The sequence below is a fragment of the Sciurus vulgaris genome (assembly GCF_902686455.1).
Source record: "Sciurus vulgaris genome assembly, chromosome: 7".
In the NCBI taxonomy this organism is placed as follows: Eukaryota; Metazoa; Chordata; class Mammalia; order Rodentia; family Sciuridae; genus Sciurus; species Sciurus vulgaris.
The window spans coordinates 110756800-110782678 of NC_136467.1; the positions used below are offsets into that span (position 1 = coordinate 110756800).

Sequence of the window (25879 nt, forward strand, 5' to 3'; positions counted from 1 at the left end):
CTGTTTTCCAACTTTAAAAATTTTTAGCTGATCCACAAAAACACAAAAATTATATATATTAACAAGTTAATATGTAATGTTTTGATGTGTGTACACATTGTATGTTTAAATCAGGTTAAACAGATCTCCTAAAACATTCATCAAGTTTAATGGTAAAAACTTTCAAAATCTTTGTGGCTTTTTGAAATGTACATTAACCATAGTCTACTATAATAGCACACCAAAATCCCCTGCTTCTAACTGAAACTTAAACCCAAAATTCTTTTGCCATTCCTCCACTCCCTGCTAGTCTCCCTAGTCTCTGTTGACTACCATTATACTCTCAACTTCTATTGAGAGCAACATGTTCAGATGTCACATATGAGTGAGATCATACAGTACTTGTCTTTCAGTGCCTGGTTTATTTCATTTTATATAATAATCTATAATTTTATCCATGTTTTCACAAATGACAGGATTTCATTCTTTTTTGTAGTTAAATAATAATCCATTGTGTATAGATACCACATTTTCTTCATCTGTCAGTTAATGTACACTTTGGTTGTTCCTATTTCTTGGGTATGGTGAAAAATACTCTAATGAAAATTGGAATGCACTGGGCACAGTGGTGCACACCTGTAATCTTGGCAGCTCAGGAGGCTGAGGCAGGAGAATCCCAAGTTCAAAGCCAGTCTCAGCAACTTAGTGAGGCCCTCAGCAATTCAGTTAGACGCTGTCTCTAAATAAAATATAAAAAAGGACTGGGGATGTGGCTCAGTGGTTAAGTGCCCCTGAGTTCAATCCCCAGAACCAAGAAAAAAGAAAAAAAATGAGAATGTGGATGTCTCTTCAACATACTGACTTCACTCCTTGTAGATATATACCTAGTAGTGGGATTCCTGGATCATAGAGTAGTTCTATTTTTAACTTTTTGAGTAATATCCATATTGTTTGGCATAATGGCTACAGAAATTTATATTCCCACCAATTTCCTTGCCATCACTTGTTACCTTTGGTATTCTTGATAACAGCCCTTCTCAGGGAAGTAAGGTGATACGCCTTATTGTGGTTTTGATTTGTATATCTGTGCTAATTAGTGATATTGGGCATTTTTTCAAATACCTCTGGTTATCTGTTATGACTTCTTTTAAGAAATGTCTATTTTTTAAAATAGATTATTGGTACTTTTTCTCTATATTAACACTTTTTGTTCCCATATCACTACCCTATTCTAACCTTTGTAGGATCTTCTCTTAAACCTGAGGCAATAAAATAAAGATAGCATTCTCTTCATTATATAGCACTAATGATAGAGACTTCATGAGTATCAGTTAATGCCTGTATCTGGTGCAGTAGACATTACTGGTGCTCACTTAGTGTTTCCAATTCTACTGTCATTTTGGACACATAACAAGATCATATTTTCTTGCCTCTCTTGATAGATCACAAGACCAAAGACTATACCATTGCTCTGGCCAATAAAATACAAATAAAAAGTAATATGTACCACTTCCATTGGGAAGCACTTAAAATTGGAATCTAATTCTTTGTGCTCTCTTGCTCTACTTTACCAAAGAAGTACAAACTGACAAAAAATTGCCACAAGATTAAAGTAGCCCCAGGAGGTTATGTTAACACATGAAAAGCAGTCCAGAGTTTGGGCTCCTTATACCACAAAAAAATCTGCATGAAAAGATCATACTCTCATTCTATTATGGCAACACTCTCATTCTATTATGCCACATGTGGTACTAATCTTGGTACCATAATATAATCTCACCTATTCTGATTGATTCCAGTTTCCTCAACTTGTATAATAAAAACTTGTTTTCGAGGAGAATTTCTAGGAATGGGAACAGTAGAAGATCATGAATGAAACTCTGATTCCATTTTGCAAACGTTATCTACAAACAACTCTGCAGTTCAAACCCTGATTCGTTTTGTACTTATATTATTGTTTTGACGTTTTTTCACATATTTCCATTCCATCTTAATTCTTTGAAAGTTCCTTACATCATGTGCCTTTTTCTGAAAAAGCAATTAAAATTTTGTAATTTTAATATATTTCAATTATGTTGGTGCTACTGAAGAATTTCTTATCACTTTGTCCTTAGATCTGCAAAAGCACAAGGATATTACAAAATGATCATATTTCTCTAATACCCAACACATGCCAAAATACTACATTCCTCATTAAAAAAAAAAAAAACTGGCTATAACAAAGCTAACTACTACTAAGTCCTTACCAGTGTGACTTTGGGCAAGAAGGATACATCACAGAACTTTGAACCTCAGCAATAAAAATGTAAATAAGTAACAATAACTGGAACTCAGAAGATGGGCAATAATTTAGACTGCCCAGGTAGTCACAGCTGAAGGATTCTTCAGGAGTTATTAAAAATGCATATGAACTATTAAGTGGGAAGGTTAGCTTATGAATATTGACTTAGACAATGTAGACAGAGTAGAGGCAGTGTCAAGACTTTGAGGAAAATGCCAGGTACAATGATCACTTAGAAAGAGATAAGACAGAAGGACAAGCGGATGGGTACATTATGCTTAAGAGCTAAATGAATGAGCTTAGCACACAGCTAAGAACCTTCCCTTTTCATGATGAAATCTGAATTATACAATCTTTACCACAGTTCCCCTCACTTAGAAAATAAATTAACACAACTTTCCCAATCCTATCATGCTCTACCAATCACCTATAAGCTAACTAGTGATATAAAACCCACTGCAGAAACAACTACATTATGTATCCATGTCAAAATCACAAGTATTAAGAAAGTTGCACGCCAACAATAATTATGTAAATGTCTAAATCACATCAACTATTACTGATTTGTGCCCAGGCAAATAAGTATAAAACCATAAACTGGAAGGATATATAATACAATTTCAGAATACAGGTATTTCTAAAGAAGAGAGTAATAAGAAATCAATTTTAGCTATAATGGTCTCTTTATTACAAAGTAACACTGAAGCAAGGATGACAAAAATAATAATATTCCATACATTAAGTTCATAGATTCTTGTTCTACACTTATTGTAAAAGACTCTTAAAATTAGAAGAAAATCTAACATTATGAAAGGGCACTGAATTGGATATGCTCATCACAAAACAAATTTATAGCATCTAAAATTTTTCACAATAGGTCACAAAAATGATTTGACCTTTCCACTCATCTTCTAAGCCCAATATGACTTGACTATCACTGTTCTTCAGTAAAACTGTCTGAAATAATAATAGGAAGACTAGTTCTACTGTCCACTCCAAGTAATACATTTACAAAATAACACATGCATTTAAGAAAGTTTAAAGTGGGCCATAAATTATAATTTAAAGCTTTCTCCTTAATCCTATTTTTGTTGTTGTTGTTAAGATGCTGGATGTCATTAGCTATCTAACAATAGATAAATCATTGAACCTCTCATTCTCATTGTCACTACATTTAAAATGAGGCTATATTACCTGTTCTACTTCACAAGACTCAAATGATATATGTACAGCAAAGCTACTTAATAAATTACAAAGTGCCACCCAGATACAAACTATTTTATTTTTAAAAGATACATAGGGTTACAATTTGGATCTGAAATGTTCCCCAAAAGCTCATGTGCTCAAAGCTTGGTTCCCCAATGCATCAGTGTTCACACATGGGGCATGTAGGACATGAATGAATCAAGAAAGCTCTAGCCTCATCAATAAATTAATACAATGATAAATTCAGTTTTTTAATAAGTTACTGGGAAGTGGTAGAAACTTTAGGAGGTGGGGACTAGCTGAATAAAGTAGGTTACTGGAGACAAGCTCCTGGAAGGTTATGGTTTATCCCCAACCCTTCTTTCTCCTCTCTGCTTCCTGGCCACCATGAACTAAGCGGCTTTGCTCCACCACATGCTCCCTACCATGATGCTCTGCCTCAATACAGGCCTAAAAGCAATGGAGCCAGGCAACCATGTACTGAAACCTCCCAAACCATGAGCTAAAATAATTTTTTTCTCCTTTAAGTTGATTTTCTCAGGTATTTTGTCACAGTGACAGAAAGCTGACTAACACAGGTAGACAGGTATACAAACATATAAGTACATAAGCACACAGATATACACTGTTATTATCCAGCAGATCATTAAAACAATAATAAAATCCATTATAGAGGTATCTAGACCTCAATTTTCTTAAATTCTACAGTAAAAATTTATCTAAAACATTTTCATTTTAGATATTATTTAAGTTCTTAACATTAGAAATAAAATTCTATGAAGCAACAGCTTGAAATTTAACTGAAAATACTTACTTTAACAAAATTATCAGGAAACATTCCTCTTCTCCCATTTAGTTCTCCTTCTAGCCATCCTTCCTCCTGTAGTTTTTTCACATTCCTGATGATTTCCCCAACTCGAATAGTTAATTCATCATCATGCACAGCATCATAATCATACTCCACAATATAGTCAACTAAAAAAGGGGGAAAAAAAGTCTTAAATCTAATTCATAAAATACTATAAACAATATAATAAGCTTAAAACTACTTAAATCTGATTAGTGACCATAGTTAACACTACAAAGATATCATTATGTCTTGTCTTAATGATTTAAATATCTGGTTATATCAACACATTTTATTATCTTAGAACAGAAGGAAGTACGACTTTTAAGTGGGAGCCTCAAGAGAAATAAAACATGTAACTCATTCCATTATGTATGTTCCTACAGTCAGATGTTCACCCTTTGTGACACACTCTGAAGCAGTCCCACTGATTACCACCCCCAATCCCATATTATATCATTTTGTAATTCCCTCTCCTTAAGTGAGAGCGTGACCTGTGTGACCAACTTCTATCCAATAGAATATGACAAAGATGATGAACTATACGTGATTACATAAGATTGTAATGCCCATCTTGCTAGGAGTCTCTCTCCCTTCTGGCTCTGAAAACATAGGCTGCTACAGTTTGTAAACTAGCCTATGGAGAAGGCCACAAACAAGTAATGAGGGGAGGCCTCCAGCTAAGGCCCTCAGTCCAACAATGGACAATGAAGTCAACAATCACTTGAGCTTAGAAGCAGATCCTTCCCCAGTAGAGCCCAGATGAGAAGACAGCCCTACTCAGTACCTTCACTGTAGATTTATAAAAGGACCGGCTAACCAAGCCCACACTCTAAAACCGCAGAAATGATAACACGTATTGTTCTAAGCTGCTAAATTTGTATCGATACTGTTATAGAAAAAAAGAAAATGAAATGAAGATTACTAAATTATCTATTTTCCATTTCTTAAGAATGGGATTTTGGATTATAGAACAGATATATATGCATACAACTAATAATTTATAGGGCTCATTTTTTTAAAAAAAAAGGAATAACGAATTTTCTATTCCAGATGGCAGATTAGCCATACTCCATTAATATTTCTTCTCCTACAAAAAATAATAAGAAACTAATAAAATACACACAAGTACAACCAAAGAACTAGGGAAAAGGGAGTATGAACATACATTATTTGTCAAACCAACCATCATTCCTATATTGCCTGTCCTTTTCCTTTTATTCTCACAGAAACTAAATTATGTTTATATATTCTGAAACATGGTACTTTTGTAAGTCAAGTTTCTCTCAGCCACAGAAAGTTAAATCTTGACTAGCTTAAACCAGCATTTCTCAAATTTAAGTACAATCATGTCATCTGGAAAACCTAGTGCAAATGCAGATTTTGATTAAGTAAAGGCAAGGATATCTAATGCTACTGTCAAAAAGACAAAGGTCTAGAGATAATCCATTTATAGTTATTTCAGTCATAGACAAATACATACCCACAATGAGTGGTTTTCAAGCAGACATGGAATAAACAAACCTTCCTTCTAAGAAAGTTTTGTTTGACCTTAAAAACAAAAACAGGACCGGGTATACCTCAATGGTAGAGCTACTAAGAGGATGTGTTAAAATGTGAAGCCTTGGGATCAATTCCCATTCCCAAAACAGAAGGAATGTCTTCCTTAACTAAAAACTAATAATTAATATATCATGCCTAAAACTGCTACCACTGTTTGAGAAAACAAAAACCAAAACAAACAAACAAACAAAAAAACCCAGCAGGTATGATTAAGGTGGAAGTGAACAAAGATGCAAATCATGGCTCAATTTATCTAACTGCTAAGTTTAGCTCAATTGCAGATTAGCCATACCCAAATAATTAAATTTAGAACTAGTAGTTTGTAAAGGTGTTACACCATTAGATTTGTTGTACTTTTAAGTAAAATTTAGACAGAATTTCTGTTTACAGTTGAAAACATCTTAATATGATAAAGAAGCCAGGAAGAAATTTTAACAAGTTTCTGAAAATGGATGTATAGCTGATAAAGACTGAAGCCTAGAAAACTGAAGGGAATTATAAGATACCAAATTGCTCTGTAGAACCCCCAAAGACCAGAAACTCGATTAAAAGTGTTCATGTATAATGCAGGGCTGACAATAGGAGAATTAATCTCTATATAGAAGAGCTAATAGCCATAATCAACTAGAGTAACTCAATAAGATAAACTGTTAGAAGTCAGGCATTTTTCTCTGGAGGCAAAAAAACTAATAGCTCAAATACAAAACAGCAAACAAACCAGTCTGGGAAACTCATATAGCTACAAGTACTATAGATTATTGCTGGTTTCTCAAAACAATGACTACTGAAAAATTTATAGGTTACTCATAGTACAAGGCGGTTTATGACCTGCTAATTCCAAAACAAAACTCTAAGTCCTAGCCAGTACTTGAAGAAAAATTAATAAGCTTTTTATTTACTTATTATTTGTTCTCAAATACAAGCAGACAATAGTTTGTCATGAAAGACCATGATAAACTGAAAACCAACTCGCAGAACAGGAGTCAGAGCTCAAGTAAATAAAGAGGGTATTTGTTACATCCGGGGAAACTTATTAAATAAGCAAATACATTAAGGACAATGAAGTCAAGTTTTTTAAGCTTTTCTAAGTCAGAGAAGAGAATTATAAACGTATAAAGGCCAGATTCAATCCTGTGATATTGAATTGTAACAAGTTATCAGTATAAATCTATAGTTTCAATACATAAACAGATACATCTATATGCATATATGTGTATGTTTATACACATATATATGCAAATAGGTATACATACACATATACACACATATTCATTCAAAGAACGCACATACTACTTCTGTTCATTAAATTGACCCTAAATCAATGACATTCCAATGGCAATAAACAAACCTAATGCGAAGATTTTATAAATATTATTTTCTATGAAAAGGAATAAGGAATCTGGGTAAAATGGTTCATTCCAGATGTAGGCAGGAAAGTACATGATAAGCCTGGAACACTGTGTTGTGCCAGAAAAGCAAGGAAATTTTCTAAGAAATAAACTGCTATCATATAGATACACAGAAGTGATATCAAAAGGGTGCCTCCTGTCTAAATTAGAACACTTTGAGCATCAAAGTAATGAAATTAACAGAATACACCCCACTCAATAAAATAAGTCTACAGAGATTATAAATCCACATTTTTTTCATGGTGCTGGGGATTGAACCCAGGAGTACTTTACCACTGAGATACATGCCCAGGCCTTTTTATTTATATATATATATTTATATATACATATATATATATATATATTTTTTTTTTTTTGAGACAGGATATCACTATATTGCCTAGGCTGACCCTAAATTTGTGATCCACCTGTCTCAGCTTCCTGAGTAGCTGGAATTACAAGCACGCAACCACCATGGGCCAGTTTTAATTCCTTAAATCTTAAGGTTGTGTTGTGATTATATGGGAGAAGGTACTGGTTTGTAGGAAATACAGAGTAAAGGTGAAAGATATCAGAAAAAAAAAATTCCTTATCCTATACATTGAACTTTTCCACAACTTAGTGATTATTTCAATATTTTAAAAATTCAAATTTTTATCTATAAGTGATGTACTTAAGTATATAAAGTAACCAAATGATATGAAAAAAAAAGAAATAAAAAATAAAAAGACTATCTTTCAAACTAATTTCTTAAGGAGACAAATCAAAGAAAACTTTCCCGAGTCCTGGAACGCACATAACTTTGTGAAGTAGAGCTGCCAGTGAGACACTCCTCCCCCCGCTGGAGCAGTGAACTCGGACAACTGGGAGCTTCGTAGAGGAGGCCGCTCAGCACAGCGCTGGGATTCGGAGCAACCACTGGGGCTCCGGTGGCTGCCCAGGGGAGGAGCGGCGAGGAGAGCTGTGTGGACTCAGACCACTTCTGAACACGGGGGCCTGCCCAGAGGAGTAGGAGGAGGAGGAGCCCGGCCGCTTGGATTCGAAGTGACTGCACCAGAGCTACAGGCGGTTGCCAGAGGAGAAGTGGCGCAGCGAGCTGTTTGGACTCAGACCACTTCTGAACACCGGGGCCTGCCCGGAGGAGTAGGAGGAGGACCGCGGCGGGTCGTTTGGACTCGCAGTGACTGCATTAGAGCTCCAGGTGGCTGCTCACAGGAGGAGGCGAGTGGTGAGTTGTTTGGACTTAAAGCGACCGCACCTGACACAGGGGGGCTGCCTGGAGGAGGAGCGCGGTGGGTCGTGTGGTCTCGAGTGGCCGCACCAGAGCTCCGGGCGGTTGCCCAGAGGATGCATGCAGCGGGTCACGTGGATTCAGAGCCACTCAGAGCGACCGCTCCTGAACACCTGGGGGGTTACCTGGAGGAGGAGGAGGAACGGGGAGGGTCACTTCCACTCAGAGTGATTGCCCAGAGCTACAGGCGGTTGGTGGGAGGAGGAGGCACACAGTGAGTTGCTCGGACTCCTACTGACTGCACAGGAATACTGGGTGGCTGTCGGCGGGTCTCTGGGACTCAGAGCGATTGTACGGGGCCCCAGGTGGCTACTCAGAGGAGGGGCCGCATAGCCAGGCAATTAGGTGCACAGCAGGGTCCCAGGATCTAGGAGGCTTCTGGGTGAAAGAGCTGCAAAAAGACACGCTAAGGGCGGAGCGAAGGTTCCAGGACTGCGGGCAGATTCTCTGAGGAGGGGCAGCCTAAGAAGATTCATCTGCGAAGGGTGAGGCTCCCAGGCCCAGGAGGTAGGGCTGGGCCCCTGGGAACTTTACAGAGGAAGACAGCCCAGCCCAGGCGGTAGCTGGAAATTGAGGGGAACCTCTAGGAGGGGAACTGACCAGGGAGACCTCCCCACCGGGTGAGTCTTCCCTGGCAGGTGAGGTTTCCCCACAAGGACGGTAAAACGAGAGACACAGGCCCAAACAGGCCTTGCCTCAGCCCGAAGCCTAGTTCCCCTTTGGATGACCACTGGTCAACAAGTGGACACACCTCTACCCGCTAGCAGGGAATACACCCCACCTGAAGGCCACCACTCCTAGAGAGGCAGCTTCCTTGTGGCGCACCACATTATCAACTTCCTCTAAGACTTCAGCCTACTAAAGGCTAAGAGGGATATATATACAAATCTTCAAGGACACTGTAAGTCAATAGAGGAAATCTGCAATGTCTCAGCGGTCCACTGATACCTGAACAATATGAGAAAACAAGGAAAGAAAATACCGCAAACAAATCTAGATGTTCCATCAATAAAACCCAATGACAGCATGGCAGAAGAAATGACAGAAAAGGAGTTCAGAATGTACATAATTAAAATGATCAGGGAAGCAAACAATGAGATGAAAGAGCAAATGCACGTACTGAATGATGAGATGAAAGAACAAATGCAGGCATCGAATGATCGCACCAATCGACAGTTAAAAGAGCAAACACAGGAAGCAAAAGATCATTTCAATAAAGAGTTAGAGATATTGAAAAAAAACCAAACAGAAATCCTTGAAATGAAGGAAACAATAAACCAAATTAAGAACTCCATAGAAAGCATATCCAATAGGATAGAACACCTGGAAGACAGAACCTCAGACATTGAAGACAAAATATTTAACCTTGAAAACAAAGTTGAACAAACAGAGAAGATGGTAAGAAATCATGAACAGAATCTACAAGAACTATGGGAAATCATGAAAAGGCCAAATTTAAGAATTATTGGGATTGAGGAAGGCCTAGAGAAACAAACCAAAGGAATGAACAATCTATTCAATGAAATAATATAAGAAAATTTCCCAAATCTGAAGAATGAAATGCAAAATCAAGTTCAAGAGGCTTATAGGACTCCAAATACACAAAATTACAACAGACCCACACCAAGGCACATTATAATGAAAATACCTAACATACAAAATAAAGACAGAATTTTAAAGGCTGTGAGAGAAAAGAATCAAATTACATTCAGGGGGAAACCAATACGGATAGCAGATTTTTCAATCCAGACCCTAAAAGCTAGAAGGGCCTGGAACAACATTTTTCAAGCCCTATAAGAAAATGGATGCCAACCAAGAATCTTATACCCAGCAAAATTACCTTCAAATTTGACGATGAAATAAAATCCTTCCATGATAAACAAAAGTTAAAAGAATTTACAAAAAGAAAGCCAGCATTACAGAACATTCTCAGCAAAATATTCCATGAGGAAGAGATGAAAAACAAAGAAGCAAATCAGCAAAGGGAGGAATTATCCTAAAGGAATTGTCAAATAAAGGAGGAACCAAGTTGTGTCAAATAAATAAATAAATAAAATTTAAAAATTGAACCATATGACCGGGAAACCAAATCATATCTCAATAATAACCCTGAATGTTAATGGCCTGAATTATCAATCAAAAGACATAGACTGGCAGATTGAATTAAAAAGAAGGATCCAACAATATGTTGCCTGCAAGAGACTCACCTCATAGAAAAAGATACCCATAGACTAAAGGTGAAAGGATGGGGAAAAACATACCATGCACATGGACTCAGCAAAAAAGCTGGAGTATCCATCCTCATTTCAGATAATATGGACTTCAAGCCAAAGTTAGTCAGAAGGGATAAAGAAGGTCATTTCATACTGCTTAAGGGAAGCATAAATCAGCAAGATATAACAATCATAAACATCTATGCCCCAAACAGTGGCTCATCCATGTATGTCAAACAAATCCTTCTGAATTTCAGAAACTAAATAGACCATAACACAATAATACTAGGTGATTTTAACACGCCTCTCTCACCACTGGATAGATCTTCCAGACAAAAATTGAACAAAGAAACCATAGACCTCAATAACACAATCAACAATTTAGACTTAACGGACATTTATAGAATACACCATCCAACCAAGAGCGAACACACTTTCTTCTCAGCAGCACATGGATCCTTCTCTAAAATAGACCATATATTATGCCACAAAGCTAATGTTAGCAAATACAAGAAGATAGAGACACTAACTTGTATTCTATCAGATCATAATGGATTGAAGTTAGAAATAAATGAAAAGAGTAAAACACAGAAACTATTCCAACATCTGGAGATTAAACAATATGCTATTATATGATGAATGGATAACAGAAGATATTAGGAAGGAAATTAAAAAATTCTTAGAGGTGAATGAGAACAAAGAAACATCATATCAAAATCTCTGGGACACTATGAAAGCAGTACTTAGAGGGAAATTTATTTCATGGAGCGCATTTAATAAAAGAAGTAAAACTCAACAAATAAACGACCTAACACTACAGCTCAAAGCCCTAGAAAAAGAAGAACAGAACAGCACCAAAAGGAGTAGAAGACAGGAAATAGTTAAACTCAGAGCTGATATCAATGAAACTGAAGCAAAAGAAACAATACAAAAAATTGACAAAATAAATAGTTGGTTCTTCGAAAAAATAAACAAAATTGATAAACCTTTAGCCACACTAACAAAGAGAAGACGAGATAAAACCCAAATCACTAAAATTCGGAATGAACAAGGAAATATCACAACAGACACGATTGAAATACAAAACATAATTAGAAGCTATTTTGAAAATCTATACTCCAACAAAATAGAAAATTTTGAAGACATCAACAGGTTTCTAGAGACATACGAATTGCCTAAACTGAATGAGGAGGACATACACAATTTAAATAGACCAATTTCAAGTACTGAAATAGAAGAGGTCATCAAAAGCCTACCAACAAAGAAAAGTCCGGGACCAGATGGGTTCTCAGCCAAGTTCTACAAAACCTTTAAAGAAGAGCTCATTCCAATACTTCTCAAAGTATTCCATAAAATAGAAGAGGAGGGAACGCTCCCAAACTCATTCTCTGAAGCCAATATCACCCTGATACCTAAACCAGACAGAGACTCATCAAGGAAAGAAAATTTCAGACCAATATCCTTAATGAACATCGACGCAAAAATACTAAACAAAATTTTAGCAACTCGCATACAAAAGCATATTAAAAAGATAGTGCACCATGATCAAGTGGGTTTCATCCCAGGGATGCAAGGTTGGTTCAACATCCGGAAATCAATAAATGTAATACACCATATCAATAGACTTAAAGTCAAGAATCACATGATTATTTCAATAGATGCAGAAAAAGCATTTGATAAAATACAGCACCCCTTCATGCTCAAAACACTAGAAAAAATAGGGATAGTGGGAACATTCCTTAAATTGTAAAGGCCATTTATGCTAAGCCCATGGCTAATATCATTCTAAATGGTGAAAAACTGAAAGCATTCCCCCTAAAAACTGGAACAAGGCAGGGATGCCCTCTTTCACCAATTCTATTCAACATTGTTCTTGAGACTCTAGTCAGAGCAATTAGACAAACCAATAAATTAAAGGGATACGAATTGGAAAAGAAGAACTCAAACTATCCCTGTTTGCTGATGATATGATTATATATTTAGAGGAACCTGGAAATTCCACCAGAAAACTCTTAGAACTCATAAGTGATTTCAGTAAAGTAGCAGGTTACAAGATCAATGCCCATAAATCCAACGCATTTTTATACATAAGTGATGAATCTTCAGAAAGAGAAATTAGGAAAACTACCCCATTCACAATAGCCTCGAAAAAAATAAAATAATTGGGAATCAATCTCACAAAAGAGGTGAAAGACCTCTACAATGAGAACTACAGAACACTAAAGAAAGAAATTAAAGAACACCTTAGAAGATGGAAAGATCTTCCATGTTCTTGGATAGGAAGAATTAATATTGTCAAAATGGCCATACTACCTAAAGTGCTATACAGATTCAATGCAATTCCAATTAAAATCCCAATGATGTACCTTACAGAAATAGAGCAAGCAATTATGAAATTCATCTGGAAGAATAAGAAACCAAGAATAGCTAAAGCAATTCTTAGCAGGAAGAGTGAAACAGGGAGTATTGCAATACCAGATCTTCAACTCTACTACAAAGCAATAGTAACAAAAACGGCATGGTACTGGTACCAAAATAGAAAGGTAGATCAATGGTACAGAATAGAGGACATGGACACAAACCCAAATAAATACAATTTTCTCATACTAGACAAAGGGGCCAAAAATATGCAATGGAGAAAAGATAGCCTCTTCAACAAATGGTGCTAGGAGAATTGGAAATCCATATGCAACAGAATGAAACTAAACCCATATCTCTCACCATGCACGAAACTCAACTCAAAATGGATGAAGGGCCTCGGAATCAGACCAGAGACCCTGCAGATTATAGAAGAAAAAGTAGGTCCAGATCTTCAACATGTCGGCTTAGGACCAGACTTCCTTAACAGGACTCCCATAGCACAAGAAATAAAAGCAGGAATCAATAACTGGGATAGATTCAAACTAAAAAGCTTTCTCTCAGCAAAGGAAACTATCAGCAATGCGAAGAAAGAGCCTACAGAGTGGGAGAATATCTTTGCCAATCATACTTCAGATAGAGCGCTAATCTCCAGAATGTATAAAGAACTCAAAAAACTCTAAGAATACAAATAATCCAGTCGACAAATGGGCTAAGGAAATGAATAGACACTTCACAGAAGAAGATCTACAAGCAATCAACAAACATATGGAAAAATGTTCAACATCTCTAGTAATAAGAGAAATGCAAATCAAAACCACCCTAAGATTCCATCTCACCCCAATTAGAATGGCAATTATCAAGAATACGAGCAACAACAGGTGTTGGCGAGGATGTGGGGAGAAAGGTACACTCATACATTGCTGGTGGGGCTGCAAATTAGTGCAGCCACTCTGGAAAACAGTGTGGAGACTCCTTAGAAAACTTGGAATGGAACCACCATTTGACCCAGCTATCCCACTTCTTGGCCTATACCCAAAGGACTTAAAATCAGCATACTACAGAGATACAGCCACATTAATGTTCATAGCTGCTCAATTCGCAATAGCCAGACTGTGGAACCAACCTAGATGTCCTTCAATTGATGAATGGATAAAGAAACTGTGGTATATATATAAAATGAAATATTACTCAGCTATAAAGAATGATAAAATTATGGCATTTGCAGGCAAATGGATGAAATTGGAGAATATCATGCTAAGTGAGATAAGCCAATCTCAAAAAGCCAAAGGAAGAATGATATCGCTAATAAGTGGATGATGACATATAATGGGGGGAGGGGAGGGTTAATGTTAGGCTTAGAGTTAGGGTTGGGGGGGGCAAGTGTGGAGGAAGGAAGGACTGTATAGAGGGAAAAGAGGGGTGGGAGGGGTGGGGGGAAGGGAAAAAATGACGGAATGAATCAAACAACATTACTGTATGTAAATTTATGATTACGCAAATAGTGTGCTTTTACGCCATGTACAGAGAAACAACATGTATCCCATTTGTTTACAATAAAAAAATACATTATTAATAAAAAAAAACTTTCCCAAAATGGTAAAACAAAGAGACGAAGAAAATACAAAAGCCAAAACTCAGATGATCAATCCAATATCCAATTAAGAGTTCAAGAAGAGGAGAGGAAACTGGAGAATTAATAAGATAAACAAGAAAATAATCCCAAGCTAACTGAAACAAATCTTCAAACAGGAGGACTGTAGTATTTGCCTCTAGGTAAAAATTAATAAGAATAAAAACATACTAGAAAACTCTAAGAGGAAATAAAAAGTTCATCTGCAAATGAGAATCAAATTAGAAAACTGTCATTAGCATCGCCATTCTAGAAAAAAATCACTGAAGTGCTGAAGGAAAATGAATTCCCTATTCTGCCAAACCAGCGGGCAAGCATAGGATATAACATTTTCACACAAATAAAAAGAAAATTAACTCCCACATATAAAATTACATGATATTATCCAGGAAAATAAAAATATGAAAGAAACAGTAAGACAAAAACCCAATAAATAGTGGAGGCAATCCCAAAGAGTAACAAAATAAGTGCTAAAACAGCAACTGAGCAACAAATCTACGAAAAAATCCACCTAACCTGAAAGGAGGCAGAACGAACTAAGAATCTGGAAGTCAAAAGGAATGGAGGATAGACTATGAAACGGTATTACCTTTCAAACTCAAAGAGACAAGCCAGATAGGAGATAAATACTAAAGATGTTTAAAATTTCCTAGAAAGGCAAAAAGTTATACAATGCTGAAAACATAATCATCATGAACTACTTGGCTACAGAGTAAATATATATCTACATGGCCCTAATGATGTAGAAACTAATAATTTTAACTTTGATAATCAAATTATTTTATAACAAAACAAATGAACTAACTTGTAGTTGCAGAACAAAATGTAAATGTTAATATCCTTGATATTAAAAAGGACAATGATCCTTTATAATGACTGGAAGATGAAAGTTGGTAAAGGGAAGAGGAGAGGTATTAATATCTTCATCATAAAAATGCTAAGTCCACAAATACAATATTAGTTGGTGGAGAAGAAATAAAGTATATCTCTTAGTAAGGTATACAGTAAGAAATTGGAACTGTGATAGGATACAGGGAGAAAAAATATGATTTTAAGTGTTAAGGTTTAGCCATGAGGTATCCCCCAAAAGTTGATGTGTGAGACAATGCAAGAATACGTTGGGGGAAATGATAGAGTGCCTTAACTTAATCAATGGATTAATCCACCGATGGGTTAACTGGGCAATAAATGTAGCAGGGAGGTTGTGGCTAGAAGAAGTAGATCATTCGGGGTGTACTTTGTGGTTTATATCTTGTCCTTGGTAAGAGTTCTCTCTCTGCTTCCTGGTTGCCATGTCCTGAGCTGCTTGCCTTTGTCATACCCTTCCACCACCATGTTCTGCCTCACCTCAGACCTAGAGCTATTAAGTTGGCCAATCATGGACTGAAACTCTGAAACCATGAGCCAAAATAAACTTTCCTCTTCTGTGTTGTTTTTGTGAGGTCTTTTGGTCACAGTGATTAAAAAAAAATCTGACTAAAACAATACATAAACTAAATCTTATCATGTTAACAAGATAAAAAAATTAAAGTATCAAATCAAAATTAGCAGTAGAAACTTACTACTTAGGAATATGAAACCCAAAATACTTAAAAATTTATTTATTTCAAAGTGGTTTCCTTTGAAGAATGCAGAATAGAGATCAATGAGTCATGAAATTACTGGTTTTCATCATGTCATTTGAATTTTTTTTATATATTTATTATATACAGATATCTTGATAAGGTTTTGTTAACAAAAAAAGTAACTACTAAAGTAACTTGTTCAATATTATGGCAAAAGTGTTTACAACACAGAATTTCATGTATTATAACTAAGAACTTCAATAAATCAAATAAAATCTTTTATTTCTGACTTTTAAACTTATATTTAGGCTTATAATGTTTAAGAAGGTTATAAAACATGTATAATAGCAACATACTTTTGTAAAACAAACACAAATATACATAGGAAAATATCTAAAGAGCTACATGCCAAATGTTAATAGAGGTTATGTCTGCCTGAAAAATTCAAGACACCATTATTATCAACTTTCATTTTATGTGTAGTAAAGAATTAACCTTATCCAAAACAAAGACCCAGACATTGCCCTCATATCCTGAGAGGGCAAAGGAAGAATTCTCCAGGAAGAATGTCTTGTTACCTGAGGTTCCTTGGGAAACTTTGTTTACCTGGAGCCCACATCAAAGAATCTAACAATGTGATTATGCTGGTAGCTTTGAACAATTCATTATCAGTTCTACTTCAAGAGGGGTTAAAAACCAAAGATCATTCATACAGGCAATCAACTATATCTCACCAACAAAAAAATCTGAACACCAAGGTTCAGGTGACCTTTCCTGGTTAACAATAGTCTGTGTGGTATATATATCTTTGCAGAAAGGAATTAAGACTTCCATGATTCCACACAGAGGATTTTGTAGACTCTGCCGCATCCTTCTTTTACCTTCGATGATTTTCTACTAAACCCTAACCAAAAGGTTTCACTGAGCTCTGTGAGTCCTTCTAGCAAATTATCTGACATGAATGAAGGCTGTTTGGGGGACCACCAATCTACAGTCGGAGTCAGAAGTAATGGGCAGTATTATAAATTGCAACTCCTACCTCAGCATTTTTCTACAATAAATAAGTCTTAATTGGGTAAAAATAAGTTACTAAAAATACTGATATTCACCAGACAGTATGTAGCAATTGTATTACTGAAAAGTTCATATTGTTTAAACAAAACTTTAATTCAAGAGTGTGCTATACAACTAGCATGCAGGCCATCATTTTAAGAATCAGAAATCTTCATATTTTGGAAACTCATACAATTTATTCTTTCATTGAAAACTGGTAAACTCCTAGGAAAATTAAATATAACTTTTCCACTACTTAATTTTGTGTTTAACTGATTAAACAAAGTTTGTATTCATTGTTTTAAGATAAACAAATAAATGTTGACTAAATAAAACATCTGGAAAAAAAGAGAAAAAATTTATGCATCCAAAAAAATCACCTAATGAAGTACAAGGTATAAAAAAAAATCCACAAGTATATACAGACTTATTTATCACTAATGGCTCTCTATTGACCTACTATCAAACCAATTATTTAAGTATAAAATCTTGGATTGTCAACTGCCCATTTTTTTGCTTCAAATGAAATTATTACTGAAAGAGAAAGTAATATTGTTATAATTGTTCAGATCTTTTAGTGATGGCAACCAAAAAAAAGTTAATTAAAAAAAATAGTACACTAAATCTTTATCACATTAACAAGACAAAAAAAAATTCAAGTATCAAATCAAATGAGTTATATTGTACACATGTGTAAATATAAAACAGCAAATCACACCATAATGTACAGTATAATGCATCAATAACAAAAAATGGAAAAAAAAGCAAAAATTTAAGTTACTTGGCTAGTTAAAAACAAAGTCTAAAGAAAGCAACCGAAATTAATTATATGTAGTTTGAGCATCCCTAACCCAAAATATGCCCAAATTCAAAACCTGGACTTGGAGATAATAATTATATTTGGATATATAATATTTGGGAATAATAATATAATATTTGGATATATATTAAAATTATTTTATATTTACATCTAATCAATATCTTAATATTTATATACTAAATAAATACATTTAACATATTTTTATTTATAAATTATATATCCAAATGTTAATATCTGTATATATAATAATATATATTATATAACATTTAACAGTATATATTACATGATATTTGGATATATAATTTTAGACATAATATTTGAATATAGGATTATATTAGGATACAATCTGTACCACATTTTAGCATTTTTGTGATCTATAAGTGTTAAAAAGGTTTGAAAAGTTATCAACCGACTTGAAATAATAGAACACTAAATAATCTAGACTAACTCACCCTGGAAAGGACTCTAAAAAGGAAGATGAAATGTGAAAATCAACTTTAAAAATATCTGAAAACTAAAAATATAGTAATATTACCAGATAAAATCCAGATAAGAACTGGAACCCAGAGACCTAAATATCATCCTTGGGCTACTCTTATCCTGGAGGTTATCTAGCAATCCTAAAGACACGATTTAAAGTTTAAGCTGCACTTCAGCAACTCTGCCATTCTATGGTATAAAAGTGGAGTCTAAGACCTATCAGGGGTGGTATTTCTAAGAAACCACATGCAGTTTGAGAAAAACACAAAATAACTGGACCCAAGCAGAGCAGTCCAGCTTAAGGTTATTTGGATGATTCAGGAAACCCCAAGAATTAAATGTGGACCCAAGTGGACTAAGACAAAAGAGAAGTAGCCATAATCCTCTCCAAGAAAAATGTTCTGAACTGAAAATTATGTCAAGAAATACTGTTAAATTTACAAGACCTAGAGACCATGTAAAGTGATACAACATCATAAATAAGTAAATAGAAGAAACACCAGAAACCCTCCAATGAAATCCACATACTAAACTCACCACATACAGATTTTTAAACAATAACATTTACTATTTTCACAGTTATAAAAAAGTTCAGCTTGAAAAACTGATACCTGGTTGAAATGTATAGACAGTCAGATAGCAAACTCGAAAAAGAACCACCTAGATAATCTAGAGCAGAGAAAAACAATAACCAAAAACAGGAATTAAATGGATAAATTTAAAAATATAACACAGCTGCCAGGTGCGGTTGCACATGCCTATAATCCCAATGACTCAGGAGGCTGAAGCAGGAGCATGGCAAGTTTAAGGGCAGCCTTGGTGACTGAGCAAGACCTGTCTCAAATTTTAAACGTAATAATTTGTTTAAAATTAAAAAAAAAAAAAAACGATGGGGAAGGAGGATCACAAGTTCAATACCAGCCTCAGCAACTTAAAAAGATCCCTTAGCAAGACTCTGTCTCAAAAAAAAAAAAAAAATTAAAAGGCCTGGATATAGCTCATTGGTCAAGGACCCCTGGGTTCAATCTTCAATGCCAAGAAGAAAAAAAAAAAAAAAAAAGAGAAACTAGGTAAACAGAAACTAACCAAAATGAAGGCAAGAGATTAAAAAAACACAGAAGATACAAGACCATCTAATATGTTTAAGTGGAATGCCAGAAAGAGATGAAGAGTAAATCGTTTGAAAAATTAGGGGCTACGAATTCAACAGATTAAAAAAAAAAAAAAAAATTCAAGCCACAGATTCAAGAAGTTCAAACAATTTCAAGAATTCCAAGTGGAATAAACAAAAAGAAATCTGCAAACCCAACATAGTAAAACTGCAAATAAAGGAAGAAAAAAATATTTTAAGAAACCAACAACAACACTTAGACTAAGTTTAACTTTTTAGCTGCAACAATGGAGGCCAGAGGCCATATATTAGTATCTTATATGCACAGGAAGAAAATAACCATAAATTAGAAACTCTACATACCAAAAATATTTCCTTAAGAATGAAGAAAAAATAAAGATACTTCTGGTAAATTAGAACTGGGGGTTTGCCACATTAAAAGAAATCAATGTTCTCTGAGAAGAGCAAAGGAAAGCAAAACGATAAACATGAAAAATGTCAGGTGTAAAAAGAAAAGAAGAGAAAAAGTGGTAACTATGTAGATACACAAATAACAAACAAATAAAACAATAGCATAAAGGAAATTTAAAATATAGAAGATTAAAATAATAACACCAGTAACAAAATCAGAAATTTAAGAGTGTTAGAAGTTACTTCCATGGTGTAGAAGAATAAAATTATTACTTAACATTATAAGAATGGATGTAGTAATCACTAAAATAACACAGAATAAAAGTACCAAACACTGAGGCAAGGATATTCAACTAAAATTTTTATCTCCAACATGTAAAAAAGTTAAAGTCATCCCTCCTGCCCTTTCAAAAAGAAAGGAGCTAAGCAAATTGAAAAATCAATGATTTTTCTCAAACCCACCAGAAAATTGAGATGGTAAACTGACACATCAAGATCCAATCAAATCTGGAGTCATGACCCTGATCTACCTAAGTGAAGCAGAAACTGCTGGAGCCACAAACTGGTAGAAATACTGGATGGACTTCCTTTGGGCTACTGGAAGAAATCACCACAAACTAGGTGATTTGAAACAACATAAATGTGGTCTCTTCCAATTATAGTTCTGGAGTTAAAACAGAAAATCATAATATCAGCAAAGCTGATTCTTTCCAGAGATTCTGAAGAACTGTTCCACACCTCTCCAAGCTTCTGGTGACTACCAATAATCTTTTGTCGTTCTACGCTTGTGTAACTCTGAACTGTGCCTTCCTCTACACATGGCGTTTCCCTGTGTCTTTATCTCAAACCTTTTCTCTCCTTACTCTAACAAAGGCAACTTTATAATCCACCCTACACCCAGTATGATCTCGTCTTGAAATCCTTAATTACATCTGTAAAAACTCTATTTCCAAATATTATCACATTTACAGGTGCCAGGGGTTAGGATTTAGACATATCTTTTTGAAGACATTCAATTCAGTACAAACACACACTAGAAGGTAATTTCAATGAATTGCTAGAGTGCAAAAAGCATGAGGGTGAAATCTATAAGAACACCATTAGATTCTCATAGTGAAGAGCTAAGATACCCTAATGGTTCTGGGCAAAGAAAGGAAAACTAACACTGTAAAATTCACTCGGTGTTCTCCATAACAAAGGCCTACTCTCCAAGGGAAAGGCAATACCAGGGCTTTACATTTCTGATTCCTGTCCCCTCTTGCCTTTTTGTCTCACTTGCTGGAAATACAGACAAAAAAAGACTTGAGAAGGTCACAGTCCTAGGAAACAAACCTAATGGGAGACTAAAATTTAATTACAAAATTGTAGGATACTACTCCTCCCCCACATTTTACCACCACACCAATGAGAGTCCAGTTCAATAACAATAGATTACTGCTAAAAAAAAAAAAAAAGCAGCAAGATGGATTCTATGTGAAGAGTTCTCAGGGACCCCAAAGACAACAGAGGAGATAAAAACAAGGACAAGAGGAATTTGAACAAAGACTAGAAGAATTTTAACTCTGAGAGCTTCTGCTAGAGCAACCATTAAACGAAGTCCAACTTCTATTAAGATAAATATAAAACTTCATACTAAAGACAACCTCAATTCCTATTACCTAATACTTCATATTTAGCTTTCAAAAAATTACAAGTAATGCTAACAAGGAAAGTAAAAACACAAGCAAAAGAGACAAAGCAAGCATCAAAACCAGACTTGGAAAAAGTATTTCCTTAAATTATCAGTAAAGGAATTTAAGGTAACTGTAACTAATACACCAAGGATGATAATATAAAAAGTAGGCAATGTGCAACAACTCTAAAATGCATCAAAAGGAAATGCTAAAAGTAAAAAATGCTGTAACAAAAATAAATGCTTCTATTTCAAGGTTCCAGTAAACTATACAAACATAACCAAGGGCAGCTTCAATAAGCTTGAAGTCAATAAAATTTCCCTAACTGAAAGCCAATGAGAAAAAAAGAACAACAACAACAAAAAAAAAAAAACCCAAAACCAGAACAGTGAAATACTCCATATAATATACATGTAACTGGAATTCCAGAAGGAGCAGGAGGAAAAAGAGCACAAGTAAAAAAGTAATAATGGCAAGAATTTTCCACAACTAATAACATGCACCAAATATCTCTCTCTCTCTCTCACACACACACACAAACACACACTCAAGAAATATTTTTTTAAAAAGGCCTATATCTAGGTATATCATAGTCAAACTGAAAAAAAAAAGAAAGAAAAAAGAAAGAAATCTTGAAATTATCAGGGGGAAAAAAAGAAAACCTTACCAATAAAAGAACACAAGAATTAAAACAGGTTTCTTATTAGGGATCACATAAACAAGAATGTGATGGCATAAACTACTTGAAGTATTGAAAGAAAAAAAACAACCTATAATTCTATATCCAACAAAATTATCCTATATCAACAAAAGACAAAGTTAAGGAAAAATAAAAATTCATTACCAGCAGACCTGCCACAAAAGAAATATCAAAAGAAGTCGTTAGGCTGGTAATGTCAGTGGTAAAGTACATGCCTAGCTTGTATGTGGATACCCAGTGCCACAAAAAAATAGTAATAATTAAGTTCTTTAGGGAAAAGAAAAATTATATATGTCAATACTTGAATCTAGCTGGGCATGGTGGTGCACACCTGTAGGCTAGGGAGGCTGAGGCATGAGGATCTCAAGTTCCAGGTCAACCTTAGAAACAGCCAAACCCTGTCTCAAAAAATAAAAACAGTTAGTGGTAAAGCATCCTTGGATTCAATCCCTGGTACAAAAAAAACAAACAAAAAACATGACTCTACATTAAAAAAAGGAAAAAAACAGGAAGATTAAAGGCAAACAAAATCTTTCATTTTTCTAATTCTTAGTATTCTAAAAGTTAATGGTCCAAAGTCATAATAGTAGTGTAATGTATTGGGGCAGATGAAATAATAATGTAAATCATAAGAGATAGGAGGAAATGGGAATACTCTGTAGTGCCAATGTACATGAAGTGTTGCAGAGTTAAATTAAAGGTAAATGTAATTAGTTTTAAATGTATATTGCAAAATCTAGGGCAATTACTAAAAAATTGTAAGTATAATTTATATGCTAAGACAGGAAATAAGGCAGAATTATTAAATAGTCTAAGGAAACCAGAGAACTTTTTGAAAAAGAGGGAAAAAAAAAAAAAATCAATGAAACCAGAAACAGTCCATTTGAGGTCAAAAGACAAATCTAGTAGAATGTCCAACAGAATAAAAAAGAACAAATTACCAACATCAAGAATAAAAATATTATTGTGCACCTCCAATTCATTAAAAAGATAACAATCTCTAATCCCAGGAGAGGAGATTGCAAGTTCAAAGCCAGTCTCAGCAAGTGAGGTGCTAAGCAACTCAGTGAGACCCTGTCTCTAAACGACATACAAAATAGGCCTAGGGATGTGGCCCAAAAACAGATAACAATCTGAGACAGGAGGATCAAAGACAGCCTCAGCAGCTTAGCAAGGCCCTAAGAAACTCAGTGAGACTCTTGTCTCTAAATAAAATACAAAAAAGGGCTGTGGATATGGCTCAGTGGTTAAGTACCCCTGGGTTCACTCCCCAGTACCAAAAACAACAATAAAAAAAAAAAAAAAAAAAAAAAAAAAACATAAACAAGAATACACATATAGAAAATTTTCAAAGTTTTATTAGTTTCAGAGTTTGAAATAACCTGAACGACAATTTTTAAAAAATTGAGTTCATAGGGCCTCGGGATGTAGCTCAGTGGTAAAGCACCTCTGGACTTAATCCCCAGTGACCCTCCCCCTAAATTGAGTTAATAATTAAAAACCTTCCCAAAAAAGGAATCTGCAGGCTCAGATGGTTTCAGTAACAAATTCTACCAAATATTTAACATGCCAATTTTATATAGTCAGAGACTACTACACATCTACTAGAATGAATAAAATTTAAAAATATACATTTAAAACTAATTCCATACAATAGACACAGAAAACTATTCAAGATAAATGAAAGATATTTTATAATATAGTATAGCTGGTATAATTTTATTTTTCTTAAAAGTAAAAAAAGGTGGGAGGATTGCTCAGAAAAACAATGTAGAATTCATAAGCCAAATTTAATCACTGTTATTTCTGAGGGTCAAGACAACTGAAAATTTTATACAGATTTTTTAAACTGTTCAAACATTTACATTTTTCTAATGTAATTACTGCCACTGAAAGAATTAGGCTATTTACTTTAAAAAATGAAAAAAACAAAATACCAAATATAAAACCATCAAGAGAAAATGATTTCAAATCTATGATTTCCCTTATGGTAAAAAAAAAATATGTATTTATTCATACATTAGTTTATAGACACCAAGCCTAAATGAAAAAAATAGAAAACATCTCTTGGCCAGTTTTCCCCTGCACTGTCATTAGTACTTTTGTCTTCTTATTTTTCTCCAAAAAATATAAATTATGTCTGGTTCCAAAAGCAAAATTTTAATCATAAATACACTAACACACAAAATTTTTAATCATCCTACATATCAAAAAACAGTTTAACTAGTGAAATTAAAAATGGTAAAACCACATAAAGGAACAGAACTTTAATGCAACAAATATGACTTAGGGAATTATGTACAAAATTTCAAGTAAATAAAGCAAGAGACCAAATTAACAATGTAAAGAATGAACAAAATCTATAAAAATATATTTTAGGACTTGAACCAAAACATCAAAATAACTATTCATTCCGTGGAGAGTGTCAAGACATTTTTCTCCTTTATTCTTTATTTTCTAAACTTTCAAAGATGAATAATTTCATAATCAGAAAAATATCACTAGTGTTAATATCCCAGTGTGTGCTGTTTCTACAGAATGGTAGTATGGCAGAAGCCCAATAATTCAACAGTATTTGTTTTTTAGCCACTCTTCCAATAGGGTTTTATTCTAAGGTGATACAGGAGGTTATCTGAGATATACTACCCCAAAAATAACAATAAAACCTTTTCCCCATTTGTAGAGCTAATAAGAGCAATACAGACTGTTTCATCCCTGAAGAAACCATAAAAAAGCCATTAATACTATTTTCTCTTTCTCTAAGAACTTTACTAAGAATTCTCTTGTAACTGAATTTACTAATACCAAACTCAGTACAAAAGTTATCCCACTCTTCTGACATTACTATCTTAAAAACAAAAAATTTCACACAATAAGTAAACAGAACAAGAAATTCTGTCTTACAGATACATTAAGTTCCTAAACATTCAACTTAATAGTGCTATTTATTCATATCAATCTACTTAATTACAATGTCTACATTTGGATATAAGAATTAAGTTCTCCAGTTATTCAAAAGGTTGTATTGAGTTATGAGGGGTATGGCAAAAATATATATATTCCAGCAGTAAAATGTCAATTCAATACAATGAACTACTCTTAAAATTACGTTAAACTATTCTCCAAATTTATTTTTGTCATCTTTCAGGAAAATAATGTTAGAATGACTTTTATATATTTCATTGTCCTTATTTTAACAAAATCTTTCCACACAAAAAAGTCCAATTTGGGCTGCGGATATAGCCCAGTTGGTAAAGTGCTTGCCTTTCAAGCACAAGGCCCTGGGTTCAATCCCCAGTACCACAAA

General features: G+C 34.5%; 1 protein-coding gene across 3 annotated transcripts in view; it reads right to left on the reverse strand.

The window, feature by feature from the left end:
- CD2AP (CD2 associated protein) overlaps positions 1 to 25879 on the reverse strand; it is a 147401-nt gene that overhangs the window by 106140 nt on the left and 15382 nt on the right. For all 3 annotated transcript variants that reach the window (XM_079148305.1, XM_079148307.1, XM_079148306.1), the window contains exon 2: positions 4281 to 4441. In XM_079148305.1, coding sequence (XP_079004431.1) covers positions 4281 to 4441 — 161 coding nt within the window. The remainder of the gene's footprint in view (positions 1 to 4280; positions 4442 to 25879) is intronic.